This window comes from Littorina saxatilis, linkage group LG2 (genome assembly GCF_037325665.1).
Source record: "Littorina saxatilis isolate snail1 linkage group LG2, US_GU_Lsax_2.0, whole genome shotgun sequence".
Lineage (NCBI taxonomy): Eukaryota > Metazoa > Mollusca > Gastropoda > Littorinimorpha > Littorinidae > Littorina > Littorina saxatilis.
In genome coordinates this window covers 77,295,769-77,319,298 of record NC_090246.1, presented here as the reverse complement: position 1 = coordinate 77,319,298, position 23,530 = coordinate 77,295,769, and the positions used below count along the sequence as shown (strand labels likewise).

Below are 23,530 nucleotides of genomic sequence, written 5' to 3'. Positions count from 1 at the left end.
AGAGAGTGTTCATCCCTTTGTTTTTTTAGACATTATTATTAGCGCTCTGCCTCATTTGATTCTTGAAGTAGATCTGCAAACTGAATGAAACATATAATTAGTACAATAGCAATAGCAATTTGTCATTAAAGATCAAAGGGAACGAAGAAAAATGCAATTGTAAAGTTTATTGTTTTGTTGTATTATTTCGTAACTGTTTTCATTTTTTTTATTTGTCTTCTTGTTTTTGTGTGTGTTTTGTTTTGATTGTTAATTAGATTGTGCCTGCTGCATTTCAGATTCTAGCTTGGCATCCCAGAACTTATCTGAAAGAGTTCATGGATCTACTGCCAGCTATGATGGCTTCTGCTACAGCTTTAGAGGTAGGTCTTTCAATTCGTGCTTCTGCGTGCATGTGCAAGCGTGCTATTTATATATGGGTGCGTCTCAGAATCTCGTCCTCTGTTTGTGACATTATCACCAAAAGTAAAATCTTCCCAGAAAACTTTGATAATACTATTTACACACTTCTCAGGGTGTACCTTTTCAGTTTAAACAAGAAAAAATATAACATTGCCTTTAGTTTGCCATATGTTGAGCATTATTTGGACCATGTGTGCAAAATCACCCGTGTAACATGGAAAAAATAAAAGACAAAAAAACTGCATTTATAAGGCTGAAAACGACTTTTATTCAGTTATTATTGTTGAATCACAAGCCATTATAGAGTTCAATATGAAATGACTACATGCAAACAACAAAATAATGTTTTTTTCAATGTTCCATGCATTCGTCAAAATTTCAATACAAAAATGAAAATTAATTAATGATATCCTGATCAGAACATGTTGATACATGGCATTCATTCAGTCTATTGACATTTAACCTTCACAATAGCATATATACAAAGATTTGTTGCTCTAAGACAAAATGTTAGAAAGTTATCCCAAAAGAATGCAAAATGGTCACCGATGTAACATGGAAACATCACTTTTGTAACAAAGAAACGGTTATGCTTTTTCCCACAAACTTTACTAAATGAAGCTGATTTTGCAACCAGATTCTTCTTAGGTAAAATGCCAAACACTAAAACAGGAACAGAAAGAAAAAAAGCTGGACAAAATCAAGAAAACTTTGCCCCAAAAAAGAGAAACATTAATGAAAAGTTCATCACCGACGTAACTCGGAAACGAACAACCAGACATGTATTATAAGGTTTGACATGAAGAATGCAAATGTTCAAAAGTGGTTCATTCAATTGTTAAGACAATAAACCAAAGGCATTGGTTACATATAGAACAGTTGCCACTTGCAGTTAATTAATTTATTTTAAAAGAAATAATGCCCCCTGGCATTGAAGGTGGGGTCACGAATCATGGTTGCATCAGATGCAGGGACTAAGGAAATATCATCGATCCCTGGAAAGCAATAGTAGTTCCCCTCCGGTTTCCTTCGAAGGAACGTTACCACCAGTTCATCAGGTCGAATCTCTTGCACCTGAAACATGCAAGTACCAGCGATTTCAACCAAAGATTGATGCAATATGTGTACTAGTTTCACTAACATGAATTTGTTTAATGTCTATCAAGATTTTGATGCATCCACATTCACTGGCTAAAAACAAAATAAAGTAATTATTTTGTTCAGACTTACCATTCCATTGAACATACAACTTTTACAATTAAAGAAAACATTGACACTTACCGTTCCTTTAAATGGATTTCGGAAATTTAATTTTGATCATAATTTTTTATATTTTTAATTTTCAGAGCTTGTTTTTAATCCAAATATAACATATTTATATGTTTTTAGAATCAGGAAATGATGTAAAATAAGATGAGCGTAAATGTGGATCGTTTCATATATTAAAAAAAAATTATTACAATTTTCAGATTTTTAATGGCCAAAGTCATTAATTAATTTTTAAGCCACCAAGCTGAAATGCAATACCGAAGTCCGGCCTTCGTCGAAGATTGCTTTACAAAAATTTCAATCAATTTAATTGAAAAATGAGGGTGTGACAGTGCCGCCTCAACTTTTACAAAAAGCCGGATATGACGTCATCAAAAGTATTTGTCGAAAAAAAGAAAAAAACGTCCGGGGATATCATACCCAGGAACTCTCATGTCAAATTTCATAAAGATCGGTCAAGTAGTTTAGTCTGAATCGCTCTACACACACACACGCACAGACAGACAGACACACACACACACATACACCACGACCCTCGTTTCGATTCCCCCTCTATGTTAAAACATTTAGTCAAGTTTTGACTAGGTGAAATCGAAAGAAAAACTATTATTAACAAATGTTTAGCCTAATTTTTCACTTCATAGAATATCATAGCAGCAAAAACTCACCTTTTCTCAAGAACCTGGGGTGTTGATCACTGTCGTAACAAAATCACAGACTTCGGAAACATTCTCGAAATCTTTCTTCGCTGCTGGAAGCTGAACTATTTCTCTCTGTAACTGCGCATGCGTAGTCACCCGCACCTCTAAGTCACTACGCGCAAAATAGTTCTAATCTTTCTTCAAAACTCTGAACATTATTTGCAAAACCGTTCACCATCGTAACTGAATTTTGAAGAAGCATGTCATATTGCGCAACTTTCAACTTAGTTTGCAGATGCAATTTTGAGAAAATAATACTTAAATAACATTTAGCTTAGCGATGTTCTATGCCCTTTCATGTCTAGATCGTGTTGAAGATGAATATGCAAATTCTAAAGTTCAAATTTAGGACTTGTTGCTGTTGCACGCGTGCGGAAACCTATGTTACGACAGTGATGGCAAACTTTCAAGCGATTAATTTCGTTTAAAAAAACAATTCTGTGGACAAAATAACATTTCAACTGTCAAGTACACTTAAACCAAACACACATAACAAGAATAGCAGTCCTTGGACATTCTAAACGATTCTTGTAGTGAGGTGCAAAACTAGTTGATGGTTCATGTCACAGATCAGACCTCCATTTTTCACGCATCCAATCATTTCTTTCGCAAAACAATCTTCATAATAATCATGCAAAATACTCAATTTTGTTTGTACTATTTCTTTATTCATTTTACTTCTCAAAAATACCAATATCATGATTTAAAATTCAGTATGTTTCAATTGTGGGCTAATTTGATTATGGCACACACAAAAGGATCAGTTTCTGAGACGCACCCATATTCTTGTAAACTGATTTAGTTGTGAGGAAATAAATTCAATATTTTTCTTGTTGGAATCTGAAAACTCACAGGAATATAAATAGGGTTCCAAAAGCAAAGTTCGATTTTTTTATACAGGTCACAAAATGGTGCTTAGCTGTCTCCGATTTTCCTGTATCTACAAGTATGTATGTCTTATATGTCATGCCTCTTTCTCTGCCAAAAGGCCAGCTTTGAAGATGTTTTCTTTAGTTTTTTACTCATAACATGGAACTGTGCAGGTGTTCCACACTCTTTTAGACCTGCCCTGCATGACAGCAGCCCTAGAGGTGATGGACAAGGCCAGGAAACAGGAACCTGCCAACAATAACCAAGGCATTGGCATGGAACCCACAAGCTCTCTGGAAGCCTTCCACATGCCGCGCTTCAAGCCCCTGTTTCACTTTGTGTGTCGCACAGAAGGTGGCCAGGGGGACACTATCAACAGGTATAATTTCCTGGTTTGCAAGTTTTGAAGGTTTTGTTATGAGTTTTTTTCCCCCGAAAGCAGCGTATGGCTGCCTGAATGGCGGGGTAAAAACGGTCATACATGTAAAAACCCACTCGTGTAAAAACATGAGTGAACATGTGAGTTTCAGCCCATGAACGAAGAAGAAGAAAAATTAATGAATTTGTCTTCAGTGGAAGCAAGGTACAGAGGATTCTTCAGCAATGCATTTTACAGTTTGTGAGGAATAACTGCTGACAATTCTGCCTTAGCCCTTTCATTTTATTCAAGTAGTACCTGTGACAAAAGAACCAGCAAAAATGTTGCTACATTGCATGCGACCTGTCATGACATGTTTATATTGTTCAAGTTAATACAAAAAAGGAATAATAGATTGTATCCTTTCATAGAAGGTGTCCTTTCATAGAAGGTGTCCTCTCATTGGAGGACTCTTACATGGCAGGTACCACTGTAGTAGTTTATGTGTTTGAAAAATTGAATGTGTCATTTAGCCTGTTCTCCTGTGGCTATGTGTTATATTGAGTTGGGGAGAGGTGGCACGAAAAACGAAATATTAGTATTTGTAAGTTTTCTTTGAAGTTTTGGGGTACTTTATAGAAAGAAAGTATCAAAAGCACCTGCATGCCCAGTTTTTGACCAAGCAAGTAATATTTTCATAAAAAAAGACAAATTTTTTCCAAAAAGTACAAAAATTACACCCCATGCTCCATGAAATTAGAAAGACATTTTTGAAGCCACAGGCTTCAAAGTTTTTGCAAATTACTCCCAGATATCAGTATCAGACTTATACAGAGCCGTTTTGACCAAATTACCCCAGTTCAAATTCAGCAGCAAAAATTGAGAAATATACATTTTTAGCCCCAAAAATACCCATTCAGGCTTATATTATATTCTGTAAAAAAAAATTTGATGGATTTTTACAAAAACGCCTTGTAAAAGTCTAGAAAAATCAAATCTAACTCCTGCAAAAGAAAAATTATAACTCTACCACAAGTAGTTCTGAAGAAATATCATTGCCCGCGTTGTTACTGTCTTTGAAAACCCAACTTCAGAGAAAATTGCATTTGAAAGTTTGTGAAGTGTTTCTCTACACATTATGAAGACAAATTGTTGAAAAATAAGAATGGGTGTGTTCCTGTATTGTTCAGTCTTTTTCAAATGATTTTGGTAGTTATTCCTCTCCATCCCCCATCAGTCCAGCACCGTACACCTCCCCCTCCTTCCTCCGAAAACGGCGTATGGCTGCCTAAATTGCGGGGTAAAAAACGGTCATACACGTAAAATTCCACTCGTGAAAAAAAACACACAAGTGTATGTGGGAGTTTCAGCCCACGAACGCAGAAGAAGAAGAAGAAGACCTCCCCCTCCTGGTCTTCTTGCTGCTCCAACTGACGTTGGCGACCAACACATCTTGAGAGTTGTCACGAAAACTAAATACGTACTGTTTGCTATTTTGTGTGTGCAATTTTGTTAATGTTTTTTGAAGCATAGAACCATAACCAGTCACATTCATGCTCATTTTTTGAAGTAGCACCACTATTTTTTTTAAACAATGATTTTTTTCAAAAAGGTCCCCAAAATAGACATTTTGCTGCACCTCTTTGTAAAAAAATAGTTGAAGCTGCAGGTTAAAAAAATGTCATAATGTGTTGACAAGTAGCTATTGCCAGTAGTTGCAGAGCTTTTTAAAATTTTTTTTAATGAATATCAGCCTTAGTTCTCAGTCAGGAAAAAATATTGGGCGACATTATATTTTTGCATGAAAATGCTATGTCAGGCTTTCATTCTAATTCATAAAAAAAATATTGGTAATGTTTTTTTCAAAAAGCGCTCCTGTAACTACTGGGATAATTCATTAACAATGATTGGGGGAAAAAAATTTGTAGTCTACCACAAGTAGATGGGAAATGAAGACCATCATCGTGTGGTTACCGTCCTTGAAAATCATTCACATTCTGAGGAAATTGCATTTGAAAGTTTGTGAAGTGTTTTGCTGCGCACAGTGAAGACAGATTGACAAACAAAGAGTAAGATTGTGTGCATTCGGGTACTTTTCACTGACATTTTCCCATACTCCAAGTACTCTTCACAATCCCCTATCAGTCCAAAGTTGCACTTATGGACATTAGACTGATGCTACACTCAATAAAACATCAAGTACAGTGATTATGATCAGCTGGAAATAAGGCGTTTGGAATTTTATTTGCAACGCTCGGTGTTCTCAGTTTTATCGCAGGAGCAGGCATATGGTTTCTGCTAATTCTTGTTTCCATCACAATTCTCCCAGTAAGGTAATATATTGTACTACGTTGCAAGCCCCTGGAGCAAATTTTTGATCAGTGCTTTTGTGAACAAGAAACAATTGACAAGTGGCTCTATCCCATCTCCCCCCTTTCCCCGTCGCGATATAACCTTCGTGGTTGAAAACGACTTTAAACACCAAATACAGAAAGAAAGAAAGAAAGTTTCCATCACACAAAAACTGGTCGAGTTTTGATCGGAAATTGCTTCGAAGTAAGCATTATTTTTTCTAAAACTAATGCAGCTATAGGTAGGACGTCAGTCGAGCTTCTGCCAAAATAAACTCTAGACAGAATGCTTCCCTGACAAGTTCAAGGGATTCAATGATCTAGAGGGAGAAAAGAATATCAAGTTCTTATTAGTAAAATAGATTCGGGATGAAATCCGACAGATTTTAGCCCAATATTCGAGTCACTCGAAAATGCACCAATCAGTTGTTGCGTTCCTTGAATCATGAATGAGAAAAGTTGGATTTCGCAACGAAGCAAATATCTAAGTTGAAATATCATTGTCTCACCAAGAATTAGATACATGAGTGGAAGATGGGTCCGAAGTTCGATTAGCAGTACTTTTGGGTGTAACTGGGACAGTCAGGGTGGAGTTTATGTGAGATAAACAACCCGGCCTGACGTCCTACCTGTTATTTAGACATCGCGGACTCAACATTCACACCGACCGCTAGCTTATTCTTCTTCACTGCTCGATCTGCCGCAATTTGTAACTTCCTCTGCCTCTTGCATGATGGATACCCGCCGAATTTATCTTTTAGAGGGCGAGTTGAGAGAAACATTGCTGTCTGAGACGTCGAACCGATTCGAAATAACGTTCGCGTGTTTATGCGGATATGGTGTGCGCGCATGCGCAGAACGACTTCCCGGCTAAAAGTTATTGGTAATGACCAATCAGCGAATAGATTTTAAAAGGTGAAGGTTACTTTTCCAAACATGGAACATTTTGCCTGTGAAAGTATCCTTCGCTAGCTCTGTATTGTGTCCGTTGAGCAGTATAAATGGACTTTATTTTCATGACTGTGACATCGTCAAAAAAACGGGAATTCCCGCTGAGTACGGTGCATGCAATAAATCTGCCAAACTCATCAATATGTTGCTGCTGCTCAACCGTGAAAAATTCGATTTTTTACAAAGTTTGCAGATTTTTAGCATTCACTCACTTTGCAAATCATCACTTTATTGAAAAAAAGAGGATGCAATTGACAAAATAAACAACATGCAGTTATTCTAGGGTGTTCAAAGTACCTAAATATGCTGAAAACCCAAATCACATCATGGTACTATTTTGGATCAAAATTCCATGCCACCTCTGCCCTTAACTGATTGTTTGATTTGTGTTCACAGGTTGTCTAGCCTTCACAAAGTATTGGAGGACGTAAGAAACAGTGCCAGAGTGTTCTGCAGCGCACAGGTTGTTCCTGTCTTAATCAGGTAATATTTGGACTCCATAGTATTCATTTCATTGTTCCAACCGAGTCTTCTTCTTCTTCCAACTGAGACATTTGAGATTTGCATGTGTGATTGTGTGATTAATTGGATGCTGGAAGACACTGCTTTCTTACAGAAACCCGAAAGAGACAAAGAGTAGTGCTGTATTCCTTTTGTTTGCCTGAATTATATGTTTCTTGTGTTCCCTGAACTCAGGCGGTGGTTCAATGTGATACTGGAAGAAGCAGATGAAGAGTTCGCCATGCAAACCTTGCCTGCCATGTTGGAGAGATCAGGTCTCCTCTTTGACCTCCCAGAGTACAAAGCAGATATTGTCATGTAAGTGAGCTTGAAAATTTTCTCTTCAAGGCAGAGATTCTTTGTGTGCCTGTTTACAAATCTGTGTGTGTGTGGGTGTGTGTGTGTGAGAGAGAGAGAGAGAGAGAGAGAGTGTATGTGTGCATTTGCATGCATATGTGTGTGTGTGTGTGTGATTTAACAGAATGCTACTGTTTAATGAGGACATATTTTTTCACACCTGATTCTCTCCTTATTCTTTTAGTAGTTCTCTGTGTATTTTGTTTGCTTACACAAGAAGAATATCAAATTGATGACAAAAAAGACAATGTTTTAATTGTATGCTTAGTTGTCAAGCTGAACAAAGAGTAACTTTTACGTTGTAAAGTATTGTTTTGATACAGGATTCTGGGTGAGCAGTTGCTACAGCTGATAGGCAGGTACCCTGTCATCATGGTTGAGCATGTGGCAGACATCACAGAGTTCATAAACATTACCAACAACATGCGTGGTCGCCAGAACTTCTATGGAAATCTGGTGAGTTTTGTGTCAAATCTGAAAGATATAAGAAGTGTGCAAGTGAAAACATCGATGTGTATTTGACAAATATGTGATCTACAGAATAAATATACAAGATCAAGATTACTTACAAACAAAATGTTACAAGAAAATCATACACATGTTCATTCAGCAGCTGTGGTAAGTTGTTCAGTATTTTATTTGCGCCGACTACCTTACACTATGAGTCTCTTTTCTCCATCAGTCCAGCATAATTATGCAGGCATAGTCCATTTAAACCTATTATACGTCTTTACGGCACAGGTGTTTTGCATCGGAGAATACTGCTCATCCCTGCATGCTCCAGGCTGTACTCCAGAGCTGATCGCACAGTATTTTGACATACTGGAGGTGGTCACGTATGAAATCTGTGGCAACGTCCTTATGGAAGAGGAGGAGGTACCCACACATCCAAAGATTGTTTGCCACCTCATGTCTGCCATGGCTAAGGTTTGTGAATACGAGGTACCCCCCTCCTGAAACTACCAAAACGATGTGAAAATCAGGTCTTACTTGGGAGGGAGTCTTAAAATGGAGATAAATTTGCAGATGTTCTGAACATGAAATGTATAAAAGCAAGGTCTAAAAAATGGAGTTTCCACTGTAGTTGTTGGATATTTTCTTGTAAACAAATGTTAAAACTCTTCTTAGGAAAACCGCTTCTTTTTTTTTCTAAGCTTTATTAAACAGCTTTCTGATGACCTACAGTTACAAGATAGTTAAATGATTTTTGTCTTAGTATGTGAATTTTGCAGATTTACAACAGATAATGATCAGGAATAGCCTAAAGGAAGGAGGGGTAATAAATAATCTTACTGAAAGAAATAAGAAGAATTTGAACAGCCTGTATCATATAAAGTTTTATATTGTCTTTGTTGCAACAGCTATCAACCAGACGTCAAGATTTGATTCCTCGAGCCATCTTGTGCATGACCAAGGTTGCTAAGCAACACTTTGCACTAACAGAGGACCCACTGGCACAGGAGGCATTAGTGTCATGTGCACAGGAACACATCAATCTCCTGAAAGTACCTAAGTCAGTCACTTTTGCAGTATGCAGTATACTGTAGTTTGTCTTTGATTTTAACAAAAGAGATCCATACATTGAACAATTATATTTACGTGGTTTACCGTACTTTCCGGGTCATAAGGCGCGACTTTTTTCCTCGAGTTTGACCCCTGCGTCTTGTATAACGAAGCGCCTAATCCGTGTATGAAATACGAAAAAAATCAAAGAGACCGCCTGAGTACCAGTCAAACAACTTGTGATAATGCATGTTTCAGCTACTAGGTACTACCCTGGCCAAGTTTCCTCTCAAGACATCAAAGAGACCGCCCCATAGGTTAAACTCGGTCACTGACCCCGGTGCAGGAAGTGTTTCCTCTCTCAGATCTATGACAGGGGAAACACCTCTCATAGCAAAAACTGGGTCATTGACCCCTGGGAAGAAGGTCAGTGTCTAAACAAGGCAACCCAGCTATCACAATGGACCTGCCTTTGATCTCCCCGCACACACAGAGCACACATCCACTCTGTATTCTTCCTTTGATGTGCGGCTTATTTTCATTCTTCGACCGTTTGTTACCGGTATACTTTTTTAATTTTGGTGCGCCCTATCGGCCCCCTGCGCCCAATATGTGACTGGATTACAATTAGCCCCTTGTAACCCGGAAAGTACGGTAATTCTTTGTTGTTATTTTTTTTGTTTAACTTTTTGTACAACAAGGTTTTTTGTAACTGCCATGGTAGCTGGTGTCACACTAATTACAATAATATTTTCTGAGAGTGCTCTCCTTATTTTCATTTATTTCAAAGAATGCTCCTTTAAGCTTTGGACATGTTTAAAAGGACAAAGTCTTGCATTGTTAACCAAATACATGCATTTTGCGTGGCTGCAGTTCAGTGAGCAGCAGGATCCTCATTTGCTTTGTGGACAGAGTGTTTCCTTAGAGCTAATTTTCCGGATATACACTGGAGGAGAAGGGCTGTAATTTTTGTTGAATGATGAAATTGTTGAGATGGCATCGTTTGTAACCTGAAAAAAAAGCTGATGATTGTCTTTCTAAACTCTGTTGCAGCTTTGCTGTGAGTGTTCTAAACCCACCAGCAGAGATCTACTCTGGAAGGTAAATACTGCAGTTGTAGATTCTTTGATTGAAGAGGAGAGCATCCTTTCAGAATTGTTATCTGCAAATGCAAAGGTCTCTTTGTTACTTTATTTTGTTTCTTTGTTGGAATGAAATTATTACATGTGCCTAGGTGATGCTGATCGAACTAAATATTTTTGCATGTTTTTTTTTCCCCCAGCTGGCACAGAGATGGCTACTCCCTACCTCTAATCCTGAGAGGCATCCAGCGTGTGATGACAGACAGTTCTTGACTACATGGAACTTGCCCTTCATGACAGTACAGTACCGCATGTTCCAGTGTTTGAAAAGTTAAGACACCCAAGTGTTGATGACTTTGGGTTGAATCATGTAGCTGTTGATGTCCTAGGAATTTCATTAACTATGCGTGTGCAATGGTGCTCTGGTTGGCATATTCTGTATGCTAGTGTATGTGTATTTGAGAGAAAGATTGGGGAACAAAGAGAGAGAGGGATAGAGTTTGTGCATGCATGTGTGTGTATACAAAAAAACGTTTGGGGAGGAGGGGGTATGTGCAGGTATGTGCCTTGATGCACATGAGTGTGTATGTTTGTGTGTGTGTGTGTGTGTGTGTGTGTGTGTGTGTGTGTGTGTGTGTGTGTTAACACATATGGCTTCAACCACGTGTACACCAGAACACCTGTACTCTTCCTAATCAAGCTGCAGAGCAAGACCATCACAGAGAAATCTTCAACTCTGATATTTCATTCCCATGAATGTACATTTGTATTTGTATACTGCATAAGCTGCCATTCTGGTGGTTGAATAGACCTCAGGAACAGTGCAATGTACCAAGTTAACTGCTGATACCACAAGTGACTTTGGCAGGAAGGGTGTCAAACTACTTAATTGTGTGAGCATTCTTGTAAGCAAGCAATCACAAAATCGCGTTGGGCAGTTGCTACAGGCCTTGGACTAAAAAATTTTTGTGGATAATGTGTGTGAGATTTTTTTGGATTTTTTTTATTTAACTTATTTTGAAACTTAGTGTTTTTGATTTGTCTTGTTTGTTTATTTGTTTCCTTATGCTGTTTAACTCTGTTTAGGAGTTGAAGTTTGAATTATTTGCAGTCCCGCATTGAAGGGTATATTTGTGCTTTGCCAGTTACTTCTATCTTTCTGTGGAGGTTGTGCAATAATGGCTTGGTGTTGTTTTTATTTATTTATAGTTTTTGTAAACCAGTTCACTCTGACAGTGGATATTTTAAATGATTCTTCACCAGAGTTGTATTTGAATCATAATATATGCAACCAGTTTCATTGTTGTTGTCTTCATGACAACCTAGCAACCGGGAAAATATCAACACTGAATGGTGACCAGTATCAAATCTTCAGCCAGTCCAGGTGATGGGTTCTTTGCTCCCTGGTCTGTAGTGCGGGTTTGTAACATGATACAACAGTGCTTAATTTCATACTCTTTTTGGCACGGAAAGCCCTAGATATTGACTGTTATGTGATATTCAATGCCAGTGGTAGCATCTTACCTTCAACTCACTTTTCTTGTAATGTGTAACTGTAGTGTTAGTGATACCATAGTGTTGTACTGGCGTTCTACATACAAGCCTCACACAAGTTCTGATTGGAAGATGAAGCCATTTCATTTTGAGACCATTTAGCAGCCAAAGTGGGAACTTTCCCCCTCGACCCCCCCCCCCCCCCCCCTCCCCAGACCCTGTTTCCATACTCACGACAGCTGCAGAAACTTGGTGGATATCTGCAACAGGGAAGCAACTTACATGATAACTCCTGAATGTGTGTGTGTGTGGGTGTGTTCTAGAACCTCAATGTAATGTTCTGCAAAAGTAAATTAGGATTACAAGCTCATTGTGGCTCAGGATACATAGACCGTACAAACAGCAAATGGAGATATAGGCCAGATTTTGTGTAATTGGCATTTGGACCAGAAGGATGGCTTCAGTTGGATATTATTAGGAGTGTTTGCCTTCCAGTGATATAACAATGTCTTTGAATTGTTTTGGTGGAGAGGTTATATTTTGATTGTGAAGAATGCAAACATTGAACAAAACTTGTCTGGGCATTAAAAGATTACCTTTAAAAGTATCTTGCGGTTTCATGTGTTTTATATCGGGGTGTGTGCGCACATTCATGTATATGTGTGTGTTTGTGTGTTTGTGTGTATGTGTGAGCACATATGCACATGAGAAATTTGGTTCCTTTAAGTTCATGGCAAAAGTATGCTTATATGTCTCAAATTCTGAGATGTGTACATACAACATCAGAAGAAGGTTAGACAACAATCACAAAAATGCAACTTCTGGAAACACTTTAGAATAGATAGTTAAATTTTCTTGGCGCATGCACACTGTTTCATTTCAGCGCAATGGAAGTTTTCCTTGAACCTTCATGACCCAATAGCACTCTTGACACATGGATTCCATTTTTTTCTGGAGAAAAGGGTGGGGGGTCATGGGGGGTGGATTCTTTGGTGAAAAAAGAGAAAATGTCAGTGGAGAAACAGTAGGATTCCTAAAAACAGGCTCATGAAACATGAAAAGGAACAACATTGCACAGGGGCTAGGAGTGTTGATCATAGCATTATATTTAAAACCGTGTCTCCATCTGTTAGGGACAGTCATTATGCTAGTACAGTGGAACCCCCCTTTTAAAACCTCAAAAAAACAGAAAAAATCGAGTCTTTAAAGGTACTGAACTTGTCAAATCCAGGTGCACGGAGCCCCTGGGGCTTTTAGTCATACCTCAGGCAGCTATCCGTTAGAAGAACTACCAAGTTTCATTGACTTGCACCCAAAGAGTCAAGAACTGCGATTTTTTTACGAATTAATTTCGTACTCGGACCCGGCTGGTCTTGACCTATTTTTGGATCTAAATTTAGATCAGGTAGATCACCACATCATGCACAAAAAGACACGTCCCTAGCAAACTATGTCAGACGTCATCATGAGTTTGTGTAAAACAAAATCGAGGCCGGAATCACTCAGTTGAATCGAACTCCGACCAAACACCACGTAATAACTAGGTTAATTTATGCACTCGCGTGAACAAGAAACTGTCGAGCTTCACAGATGTCGTCGTTGGGTAGTTTTGGGTTTGATTTACTACCATAGGAGGATTTTTGAACTGTAAATGTACTCAGCTGCAAAAAAACCGCAAAACGAAGGCTGTGAGCTGCACTGTGCCTTTAAAAGGAAGGTTCTTAAAATGGGGGTAATTTTACAGAGGTTATGAACAGAAAGTCTGAAAATTTAAAGTCTTAAAAAGGAGGGAGTCTGAAATTGGGGGGTCTTAAAAGTATACATGAGACTTTTTATATTTATTTTGTAACAATAAGCTCACAGGTCAGCAAGGGCATTAAAAATGGAAGACTTTTTGGCTAAGGCGGCTTGCGCCTGTGGACTATGCAATCGAGTTATCTGTTAGATACAAACAAAACAGATGCCAAGCCCCTATTGCACTTGTCTCAGGAGCGAAATTCTGATGGAAATCCATGGCAGCTTTGTTCATAGGTGCGTGAAAATTTTCAGGCCACCCCATGTCACAGAACTAGTCCAAGTTCAACCCAGGTACAACCCCAAGACTTCCCGATGACAACATTACAAGTATTCATTTTGTGATTTACATACTGAAACAGAGCAGGAAAAAAATCACATGTATTCATCTATATTGGACATCGCTCAAAAACACATATTTCTTAAACCCTGATGATGAACTATGAATATTTAGAGGTGCTAGCTTGGGCACATAAAAGCTTTAACACATGTACATTGTATTATCTTCCTGGGGCGCAAAACTGAAAATAAGGAGAGAGAGAGAGATAGAGAGAGAGAGAGAGAGAGAGAGAGAGAGAGAGAGAGAACAACAACAGCAGCAGCAGAAAACTCAGTAACACACACACACACACGCAAGCACACACACATGCATGCATGCACGCACACTCACACACACACACACAACGGAAACGGTCTTCTCACCTCCGCTAATCGTTGCGGGTGCTATGATCTTGCCTCAAGCGCCTGTGCAAAAAGGCAAAGTCTGCTAGTTTCTTCACAGATTATTTACCTAGCTGCTACCTGGGCATTGCTCCAATTTTAGAGCTGCCAAAAATATCTACTAGGCCGACTCGCGTGCTTACCTTGGATGAAAGGGAAGGGGAGGGAACTGGGTGCTGAAGAGGAAAGGATGTAGGGTGGGGGTGGGAGTGGAAAGAAAGTCAGCTCAGTGAAAAAACGAGGAAGGAAAAAGGAGAAGAGGTGAGTAATTTGTTTTAAGTGTGTGGGCGGAGAGGGGTAGGAAGGTTCGGGGGGGGGGGGGGGGGGGGTACAGAGGGGGAGGGAGAAGAGGGCTGAAAGTGTACTAATTTGTTTTTAATAAAAACATGATTTTCAGGTATGAAATTTTTTTTACAGATTTAAGCGGGTAGGGGTTGAGAAACAGCACAGGAAAGGAGGGGGTATGTAGTTCAAGGTGATTTCACAGAAGCGAGGCCAGGCAGGGGGTAGAAGCACACTCAAGGAGAACGGCCCGCAGGCAGAAGCAGCGAGAGCCGGCAAAGAGCAAACGGGTGATAAAGTGTCGGCGAAATGCTGTCGGTTCCCTGGCTCATAGGCTGGGCTCTCAGACCCTACCTTCCACTTTCCGGCACCAGCAGAGCGGCCTCCACTTCTCCCCCGGCAGCATACGACAGCGGCAGCTTAGCAGCCAGAGCTCAGGTCAACAGACTCTCTTCCCCCTCCGCCGCCAAGCCAGCACCCCCCGTCACCGCCCCTAAACCCGTGACACCCCTCCCGTCACCGACTGGATCATCACCATTACCGTCGCCAACCTACCCCCTATCGGCGTCACCAGGGACCACTAAATACGCTTACCCCGTCACCACAAAACCCACCACCACTAAAGACGGAGGCAAGCAGGTCCAGCCGCAGCCTGTGCAACAAGTGACCCTCTCTAAGAACACCGCCAGCAAGACATCATCCGTCGCCCCCGGCCCAACTCCGCTCGTCGCGAAACAAGCTCAGCCCCTACAACTAAGCTCTCCGCTCGTTGCGAAACAAGCCCATCCAGTACAGCTAAGCCCTCCACCCAAAGCCAAAGGCCAAGAGACCCTCGTGAGCTCCAAGACCATCACCTTAAACACCGCCACCATGAGCGAAGACTGGGCCCAGCAGCAGCTGGAGAAGTTCAAGGTCTCCTTCGAAGAGGCTGACCGCGACAAGAGTGGCTTTCTGTCTTTTGACGAAGTCTTCAACATTATTTCCAAGAACGGGTTCAAGGGCACCAAGGATGAGGCCAAGGTAAGACAAATGCGTTTATTTCGTGTGTGTGTGTGTGTGTGTGTGTGTGTGTGTGTGTGTGTGTGTGAATGTGTGTGTGTGTGTGTGTGTGAATGGTGTGAATGTGTGTGTGTGTGTGTGCCGTGTGTGTGTGTGTGTGTTCGTGTTTGTGTTAAAGATGTGTTGCTGTCTTGCTCTCTGTGAGTGCGTGTCAGAGGCCATATCCACGTTATAATGGAATGTGTGGGCAATGTTCGGGAACCGAAAGTACTGACGAGACTTCCAACGCGTTGGTTCAAGATCGCTCTATGGTATATATACATGAAGAAGCTAATTTGAAGTATGTTAGTAACTGGTCAGTGGGAATATCGTACTAAGTCGAATCTTGACGAGTTCACTGTCAAACAGAGAACAAACCCTTTTTGTTTAGACTCATTTTAAATAAAATAAAATAAATGCATGGGCGTTTACCTGAGCACCAGTTTCATCATTTTTAACGTTCAGGCAAAGGAATAAAGTAGGCGTCAAATTTGTTCTTTGTTGGCAGATCTCCAATCCTCCCACGCTCCCTCCCTGCCTAGGTCTAATAAAGGTCTGTTAAAGGTGCTTTCCTTCCCGAGAAAAGCGACCGTGTACGTACATCACTTCAGATTTCTTCATTTACGATCAGATACGGTGTGACGATGACATCTTTCCCCGTGGTCATATTTCGATTCTCGGCCTTGTTGATCTTGTATAAACTCCACACTGAACAAAAAAACCACCCTTCGATAGTACTGATGAGCGACCTTGGGTACCTTACATTCATGGGGCCAAATTTGTCCAACCAATTTTTTTGTATCTAACTTAGAAATTTGATTCATCCTAAAAATGTTTCCCTTCTTATTCAAGGGACGCAACCACTCGGTACTCGAAAAAAATCGATTTTTGGGGGTGAAATCTATTAAACTTCACCACCAATTTTGTTCACATGCAAGAAACTGACATGCTTTTCGTCCTTAAATAATTTCACTTCTTAATTTTACCAGGAAACAACATTTCAGTCTTGAGCATATATCGAGGGGGAAATATAACCACGGGGGAAATATGAAATCGTTACAACTTGACGGAAAGCATCCTTCCCGGCACTTTTGGCTCGTACGAAGTAAATAATAACAGCTGGGCTCCTTGTTGCGAAGGGGGACATTATTTTTTGCTGAATTAATATTGTATATTGACATAGATGTGAGTTACGAAATGAATTCCGCCAAAAAAAAATCCACTCCCCACAGAAAGCAGCCACTGTGAAGCTTTGAATGTTTGGTATGTAGCCTACTCAAGTAGAAGTAGCCTATACCGTTGTGTCCTGAAGATAAGTGAAAAGTGTGGATGAATGTATGGTGATGGTGATAACTAGGATGGCTTTTACGGGAAGGTATGCGCACCTAATTTAAGGAACTCCAATCAATAGCTAATTTTCTGCTACACTTAAACCACGCAGATTCCAAACACGTTCTGTGCTATAATTATCATCTTCCGGCGCCTTTCCATCCCCAAATCCAGTTCCGCTTCTCTCTTTTCACTCATTTTCAAGCGCTTTCTCTCTGTCTCTGTCTGTCTGTCTGTCTGTCTGTCTCTGTCTGTCTGTCTGTCTGTCTCTCTCTCTCTATCGTAAAAGTCAGCACGGCATTCAAAGCAAACTTGTTTTCAGCAGCGATACCCTTTTAGATGGCCTAGCTGCTTTCATGCAGCTGCCATTTCTGTACTCGTGCCGCTTAGTTTCCTAACTCAGTTTCTGGCTCAGCATTTTTGTTTAAACATTCTTCCAGACAACGGAAGCGCTTGGCAGAAAAACACAAGAGAAGGAGGTTAAACTGACTTGCCGCCCTTGCACACAGGCTGAAATGGCTACTTTACATTTTTCGTTTGACATTCTCCTTTCTACCAGACACTGACTCAGCCTTGCATATTGCGCAGCGATGTTTTCTAAGGGCGTACTTGGTCTACCTAAAAAAACAAACCTGCTGCGGCCCAGTGTTTTTGATTGGTAGAGAAATTAAGTTCTCCTCGCCCCAAGTTGCGGGATTTCCGCGTTAACTGTCAATTTAACCCAGGCGAACGAACCTACTACCTGCTGCTGCCAGACTGACATGCATGTGTGTGTGTGTGCGTGCGTGCGTGCGCGTGCGTGTGTGCGTGCGTCCGTGCGTGCGTGCATGTGTGTGTTTGTGTCATCAAAAGATATTACCTACTCTTAACTACACCTCTATGCACAGACTATTTGAAAGTAAGATGAGTCAGTTTGGTAGCTCCGAGTCCTGCTCATCCCTCGCATTACCGGTTTACCAATTCATAAAAAGTGACATAATCAAACCGGCTGATGATGAAATAGTGGCTAGCTTTTAGCAGTCAACTGAAATACATTTAAACAAGTCGCGTAAGGCAAAATTACTACATTTAGTCAAGCTGTGGAACTCACAGAATGAAACTGAACGTAGTCCGCCGCTAGTGCAAAAGGCAGTGAAAGTGACGAGCCTGTTTGGCGCGGTAGCTGTTGCCCTGTGCTTCATAGCACGCTTTACTGTACCTCTCTTCGTTTTAACTTTCTGAGCGTGTTTTTAATCCAAACATATCATATCTATATGTTTTTGGAATCAGGAACCGACAAGGAATAAGATGAAATAGTTTTTAAAACGATTTCGGAAATTTAATTTTAATCATAATTTTTATATTTTTAATTTTCAGAGCTTGTTTTTAATCCGAATATAGCATATTTATATGTTTTTGGAATCAGAACATGATGAAGAATAAAATAAAAGAATTTTGGATCGTTTAAAAAAAAAAAATTTTAATTACAATTTTCAGATTTTTAATGACCAAAGTCATTAATTAATTTGTTAGCCTCCATGCTGAACTGCAATACTGAAGTCCGGCCTTCGTCGAAGATTGCTTGGCCAAAATTTTAATCAATTTGATTAAAAATGGAGGGTGTGACAGTGCCACCTCAACTTTTTACAAAAAGCCGGATATGACGTCATAAAAGACATTTATCGACAAAATAAAAAAAACCGTCTGGGGATATCATACCCAGGAACTCTCATGTAAAATTTCATAAAGATCGGTCCAGTAGTTTACTCTGAATCGCTCTGCACACACACACAGACACAGACACAGACACACACACACACACACACACACACACACACACACACACACCACGACCCTCGTCTCGATTCCCCCTCTATGTTACCAAATATTTAGTCAAAACTTGACTAAATGTAAAAAACAACTTTCAAAACACAAACACAAAATCAGTAAGGGGTCGCATTTACTATCTTATGATGTAAGCTCTCTGGCATCGTCATCATCGTCACTCTGACATTATTTGGCAAACGAAGAGTCGTGAGGAGGACGCTAAATAACTAATTTAATCAGATGGTTTGGACAATGATAAAAATTATGAAAATAATTCTGTTTTGTGTTTGTTTCCAGAAACTGTTTGCTCAGCTGGACGTAGACAATGACCAGAAGCTGTCACATGACGAGTTCACTTCTGCCATGAAGAAACTGCCCCGCATGACTGTCAAGTGAGTAGCCCTCCAGAGAAACTGAGAGAGAGGGAGAGAGATAGAGAGAGAAAGAGAGAGAGAGAGAGAGAGAGAGAGAGAAAGAGAGTGCCTGTGCATTTGTATGTGTGTGTGTGTGTGTGTGTGTGTGTGTGTGTGTGTGTGAGTGTGTGTGTGTGTGAGTGTGTGTTTGCTTATTCAATTTCAAACTATATATAATTGGTATTTTGATTGTGTGTGTGTGTGTGTATGTGTGTGTGTGTGTGTGTGTGCGTGTGTGTGTGTGTGTGTGTGTGTGATTGTGAATGTGAATGTGAGTGAGCGTGTGGCTGCGAGCCTTTTCTTGTGTCCCAGTACCCTGCAAGTGTTCAAGGCATTGAGCATTATAGAATATGCTGGAGGATTACATTGTGTGTTTGTGTCTGTGTGTGTGTGTGTGTGTGTGTGTGTGTGGTGTGTGTGTGTGTGTGTGTGTGTTTGTGTGTGTCTGTGTGTGAATGTGAGTGAGTGTGTGTGTGTGATTGTGTGTAAGTGTGTGTGTGTGTGTGTGTGCTTGTTCAATTTCAAACTCAATATATACTTAATTGGTATTTTTTTTATGTGATTCATTTTACATTTTCACGTACCAGCCTCTGAATAAATTCTGCCTCGCCCGGCCTTGAATGCATCCCCACATTGACAATAAAATGTCGTTGACCGCAGGGAGTACGTCTTGCGCAAGGCCTTCAAGCAGCTGGACAAAGACGATAGCGGTACGCTGTCCAGACAGGAGATTGAGAGCGCCGCCAAACAGGAGGCAGGACTGGACATCTCTGCCGGGAAGATCGCTGACCTGCTGGTCATGCTAAGCAAGGACACCAAGTGAGTGGACTGTGTGTTACATAAAAAGATATGGATTGTGGATCTGGTTGTTCCGGTGATGTTGCCGGTAGAGGGATGTGTGTGCGCGTGTGTATGTGTGTGATTGAGTGTGTGTGTGTGTGTGTGTGTGTACGTACGTGTGTTTGTGTACGTGCGTGTGTGTGTGTGTGTGTGTGTGTGTGTGTGTGTACGTGAGTGCGCGCTAGCTTGTGTGTATAGTGTGCGTGTGTGTGCATGTGTGTGCTTGTACACGCGTTCACACATGCGCCCAGGCACACACACGACATGGCACAAGTACGGACTCGATCAAGCCATACACTCTTTCCAGAACCACATCCATGTTCAAACACACTCATCATTTCACTTTTACTCCCCACTCCCGCAATCACAAACCATCCTAAGTTGTCCATCTCTCTTCACTCACCAGGGACAACGTGGTGGACTACGAAGAGTTTCTTAGCGCGTGGGGCATTGACCAGACGGCCACGGTGATGCACCACATCTTCAAGAAACTGGACTGGGACAACAGCGGCTTCCTCACCAAGGATGAGATCATGAAAGCAGTAGAGCAAGAACACGAGCTGAAACTTCGAGCCGCTAAGATCTCCGACCTCATTCTGGCCTGGCACAAGGATGCCGACAAGAAGATCAGCTATGACGAGTTTCTGAAAGTGTGGACCACTTACAAATAGACCTACTGACGGGGTGATGTTCAACGTCGGAGGCCTCTTTCGCCGTCCCCGCATGCGCGGCTCGGTTAGTTCCGGCCATGACGTAACCGGAAGAAATGGGGAGAAGTTTGTGTATGTATTGTATCCGTCTTTCATGCGTCGAGATTCACTATAAAAAAAAAATGGCAACAAATGTCTGAATTCAGTTAGTTTATTTAAAGTTCTGCCTATATTGAAGAATTATAACGACAACGTGTCTCAAGTAACTCACTCCAACGACACTAAGCCTTGTATAGTTACGTCCCCTGAATACACGATAAGTACAGGTGGACAGCAACGAGAATGAAACAAAACTTTTCAAGTACACTTCACGTATATGCCTCGAAAAAAATAATGATCAAACCTGCTTTGATTCTAAGGATTGAAATGTATTTTTGTCTTGCCGAAAGGCAGCTGTATTTTAAAAACTCTATGTAGAAACACAAATTAGCAGTGTTTAAAAAGGTAGAAGATATTCTAAGTCATGAGTCAGTATATCGGTCTGTTATTCACACGTTAAAAGTAAAAACAAAAATGAAAAACATCGACTGTCAATAAATATAGATATTTCTTCAGTTTACATGTTCAATTTTGGAAACACAATGTTTATTCTTATGACTGTTTTGTCGAACAACTCTTTGTGCCATGTATGTCGGTTGTAGATCAGCTCTTGTCAACAAATACTTCTATTTCTTGTTATACTTTTTCTGTCTGCTGTAGGCCTATATGATATTTTTGTTGCTGTCAACGGATTGTCTTTTGACGTCTTTGTTGTGAATCTCATGCATTGTATGTTTAAGTTTCCATTTCACTGTGCTACCATTACCGGTTTTGCTTAATGCTGCTGTATTCTCCTTGTTTTGTTTCTTCGTTTTTTTTTCTTCTTCTGCGTTCGTGGGCTGAAACTCCCACGTACACTCGTGGGTTTTTTGCACGAGTGGAATTTTACGTGTATGACCGTTTTTTTTACCCCGCCATTTAGGCAGCCATACGCCGTTTTCGGAGGAAGCATGCTGGGTATTTTCGTGTTTCTATAACCCACCGAACTCTGACATGGATTACAGGATCTTTTTCGTGCGCACTTGGTCTTGTGCTTGCGTGTACACACGGGGGTGTTCGGACACCGAGGAGAGTCTGAACACAAAGTTGACTGAGAAATAAATCTCTCGCCGAACGTGGGGACGAACTCACGCTGACAGCGGCCAACTAGATACAAATCCAGCGCGCTACCGACTGAGCTACATCCCCGTGCTTCTTCGTTTAATGCTGACATTTAGAAGTCAGAAGCTGCATAGCTAGTAAAAAATTTGCTCTTGTCGTTGTTTTTAGCCTCAGTATATTTTTTTCAGTGAAATAAGAATGTGTGTTTCTGTGTAGATAAAAAAACAATCAGACCAATTACTTTATCTTATATTGAGTAATATTGCAGTTTTTTTAATTTTTGGTGTTAACATGGGTGATTAATGTGAGGATAAATATATGCTGTGAAGGTGAAAAATAAGTGTACGGCTCTGTAACGTTTGAGATGGTTTTTAACCAAGTTGCCTTTACTGTGACCTGAAATGATGAAATAGATCTTCATTGATCTCATTTATCGTTTAATTTTGTTGTACTGTCCTTTAAAACAAGAATGTATCTATATCCATGGTTTTTTGTTGTTGTTTTTTTCTTTAGATTTCTGTATGTGCTCGTTGTTATATTTTTTTTTAACTTTAAAGGCACAGTAAGCCTCCCGTAAACCACCGCAGAGCTCCCCGAGCGTCTGCATACAGTACAAGCATACTTCCATTTGAACGCTCACCGAACGGGAACATCCTGGCTGCTTTCTGTCGAGCGTGAGAAATTTTCAAAGAATTTATTTTCGTGGACTTGGTCCTCTACAACAATGGTGCCTCGTTTTGGTGCTGGACGGCTGTTATGAATATTCAATACCGGAAATCACGCCCGGACAGTAAGCCTCCCGTAAACCATCACAGATACTGTCAGGCTTTTACACACAGTACAAACACCCTTCCATTTGAACGCTCACCAAACGGGAACATCCTAGGTGCCCTACGTAAAGAGCGAGCAATTTTTAAAGAATTAGTTTTGCAGATTGTCTCGAACACTTTTTGGACCCATCCTGAACTCAGGTAAAAAATGAGTTACTTCCCTTCGGGTCTCATTCTATCGATGTAAACTGGCGATAGCCGTGGATCGATGATTATCAGAATGTTTTTGGACCGTGGTGCGTTTTTGCGCTAGACCTAACTTTTAAAATCTAAATAATAAATTGACAGCTTGTTACACAAACATTCTTTAATCGTAAAAGAATTCTTTTTTCATCAAGACAAGATCAGTACAATTCGAAGTGGTGAAAGTTTGAAAAAAGAAAAGCCCGGAAGCAGGGTCACGCAAGGGTCGTAGCAGACGACGGTTTATGCATATCGCCGTTCCTCTCAACAGTCAAAAGCCATCGCTAGAGTTCTTGTGAACCACAGCTGTTTGTTTCGTGCATAAAAACGTGCTATTGTAGATAAGCTCACATCGAGTCGCATTCACATTACTAACTGACGACTACATTGTGAAAAAGGGAAACTGGATCACACGGGTTCACGATGGCTCAGGGGTAAGATAAACCACGCAAAAATAATTCTTTGAAAATTGTTCGCTCTTTACGGAGGGCACCTAGGATCGAAAGGGTGTTTGTAATGTGTGTAAAAGCCTGACCGTATCTGTGATGGTTTACGGGAGGCTTTCTGTGCCTTTAATCATGTCGTTTACTTATTCGTCAAAAACGG

The 23,530-nt window shown here is 40.5% G+C and overlaps 2 protein-coding genes across 2 annotated transcripts in view; both read left to right on the top strand.

The window, feature by feature from the left end:
* Window positions 1-12,446, top strand: part of LOC138959772 (AP-5 complex subunit zeta-1-like) — a 31,675-nt gene extending 19,229 nt beyond the window's left edge. Inside the window, exons 11-19 of the mRNA XM_070331379.1 lie at window positions 279-362; window positions 3,416-3,621; window positions 7,299-7,385; window positions 7,599-7,721; window positions 8,084-8,216; window positions 8,502-8,687; window positions 9,122-9,273; window positions 10,317-10,364; window positions 10,546-12,446. Of these exons, the coding sequence (XP_070187480.1) occupies window positions 279-362; window positions 3,416-3,621; window positions 7,299-7,385; window positions 7,599-7,721; window positions 8,084-8,216; window positions 8,502-8,687; window positions 9,122-9,273; window positions 10,317-10,364; window positions 10,546-10,618 (1,092 nt within the window). The 3' untranslated portion in view covers window positions 10,619-12,446. The remainder of the gene's footprint in view (window positions 1-278; window positions 363-3,415; window positions 3,622-7,298; window positions 7,386-7,598; window positions 7,722-8,083; window positions 8,217-8,501; window positions 8,688-9,121; window positions 9,274-10,316; window positions 10,365-10,545) is intronic.
* A 2,371-nt stretch (window positions 12,447-14,817) lies between these two features.
* On the top strand, window positions 14,818-22,391 carry LOC138959771 (uncharacterized). The gene is made up of 4 exons (XM_070331378.1): window positions 14,818-15,655; window positions 19,106-19,200; window positions 19,882-20,040; window positions 20,468-22,391. The coding sequence occupies exons 1-4, from the start codon at window positions 14,945-14,947 to the stop codon at window positions 20,730-20,732; spliced, it is 1,230 nt and encodes a 409-aa protein (XP_070187479.1). The 5' UTR covers window positions 14,818-14,944; the 3' UTR covers window positions 20,733-22,391.
* Window positions 22,392-23,530: the final 1,139 nt, after the last annotated feature.

Coding starts and splice junctions, on each gene's coding strand:
- LOC138959771 (XM_070331378.1), top strand. CDS start 14,945: ATGCTGTCGGTTCCCTGGCTCATAGGCTGGGCTCTCAGACCCTACCTT. Junction 15,656..19,105: donor GCACCAAGGATGAGGCCAAG/GTAAGACAAATG, acceptor GTTTGTTTCCAG/AAACTGTTTGCTCAGCTGGA. Junction 20,041..20,467: donor ATGCTAAGCAAGGACACCAA/GTGAGTGGACTG, acceptor TTCACTCACCAG/GGACAACGTGGTGGACTACG.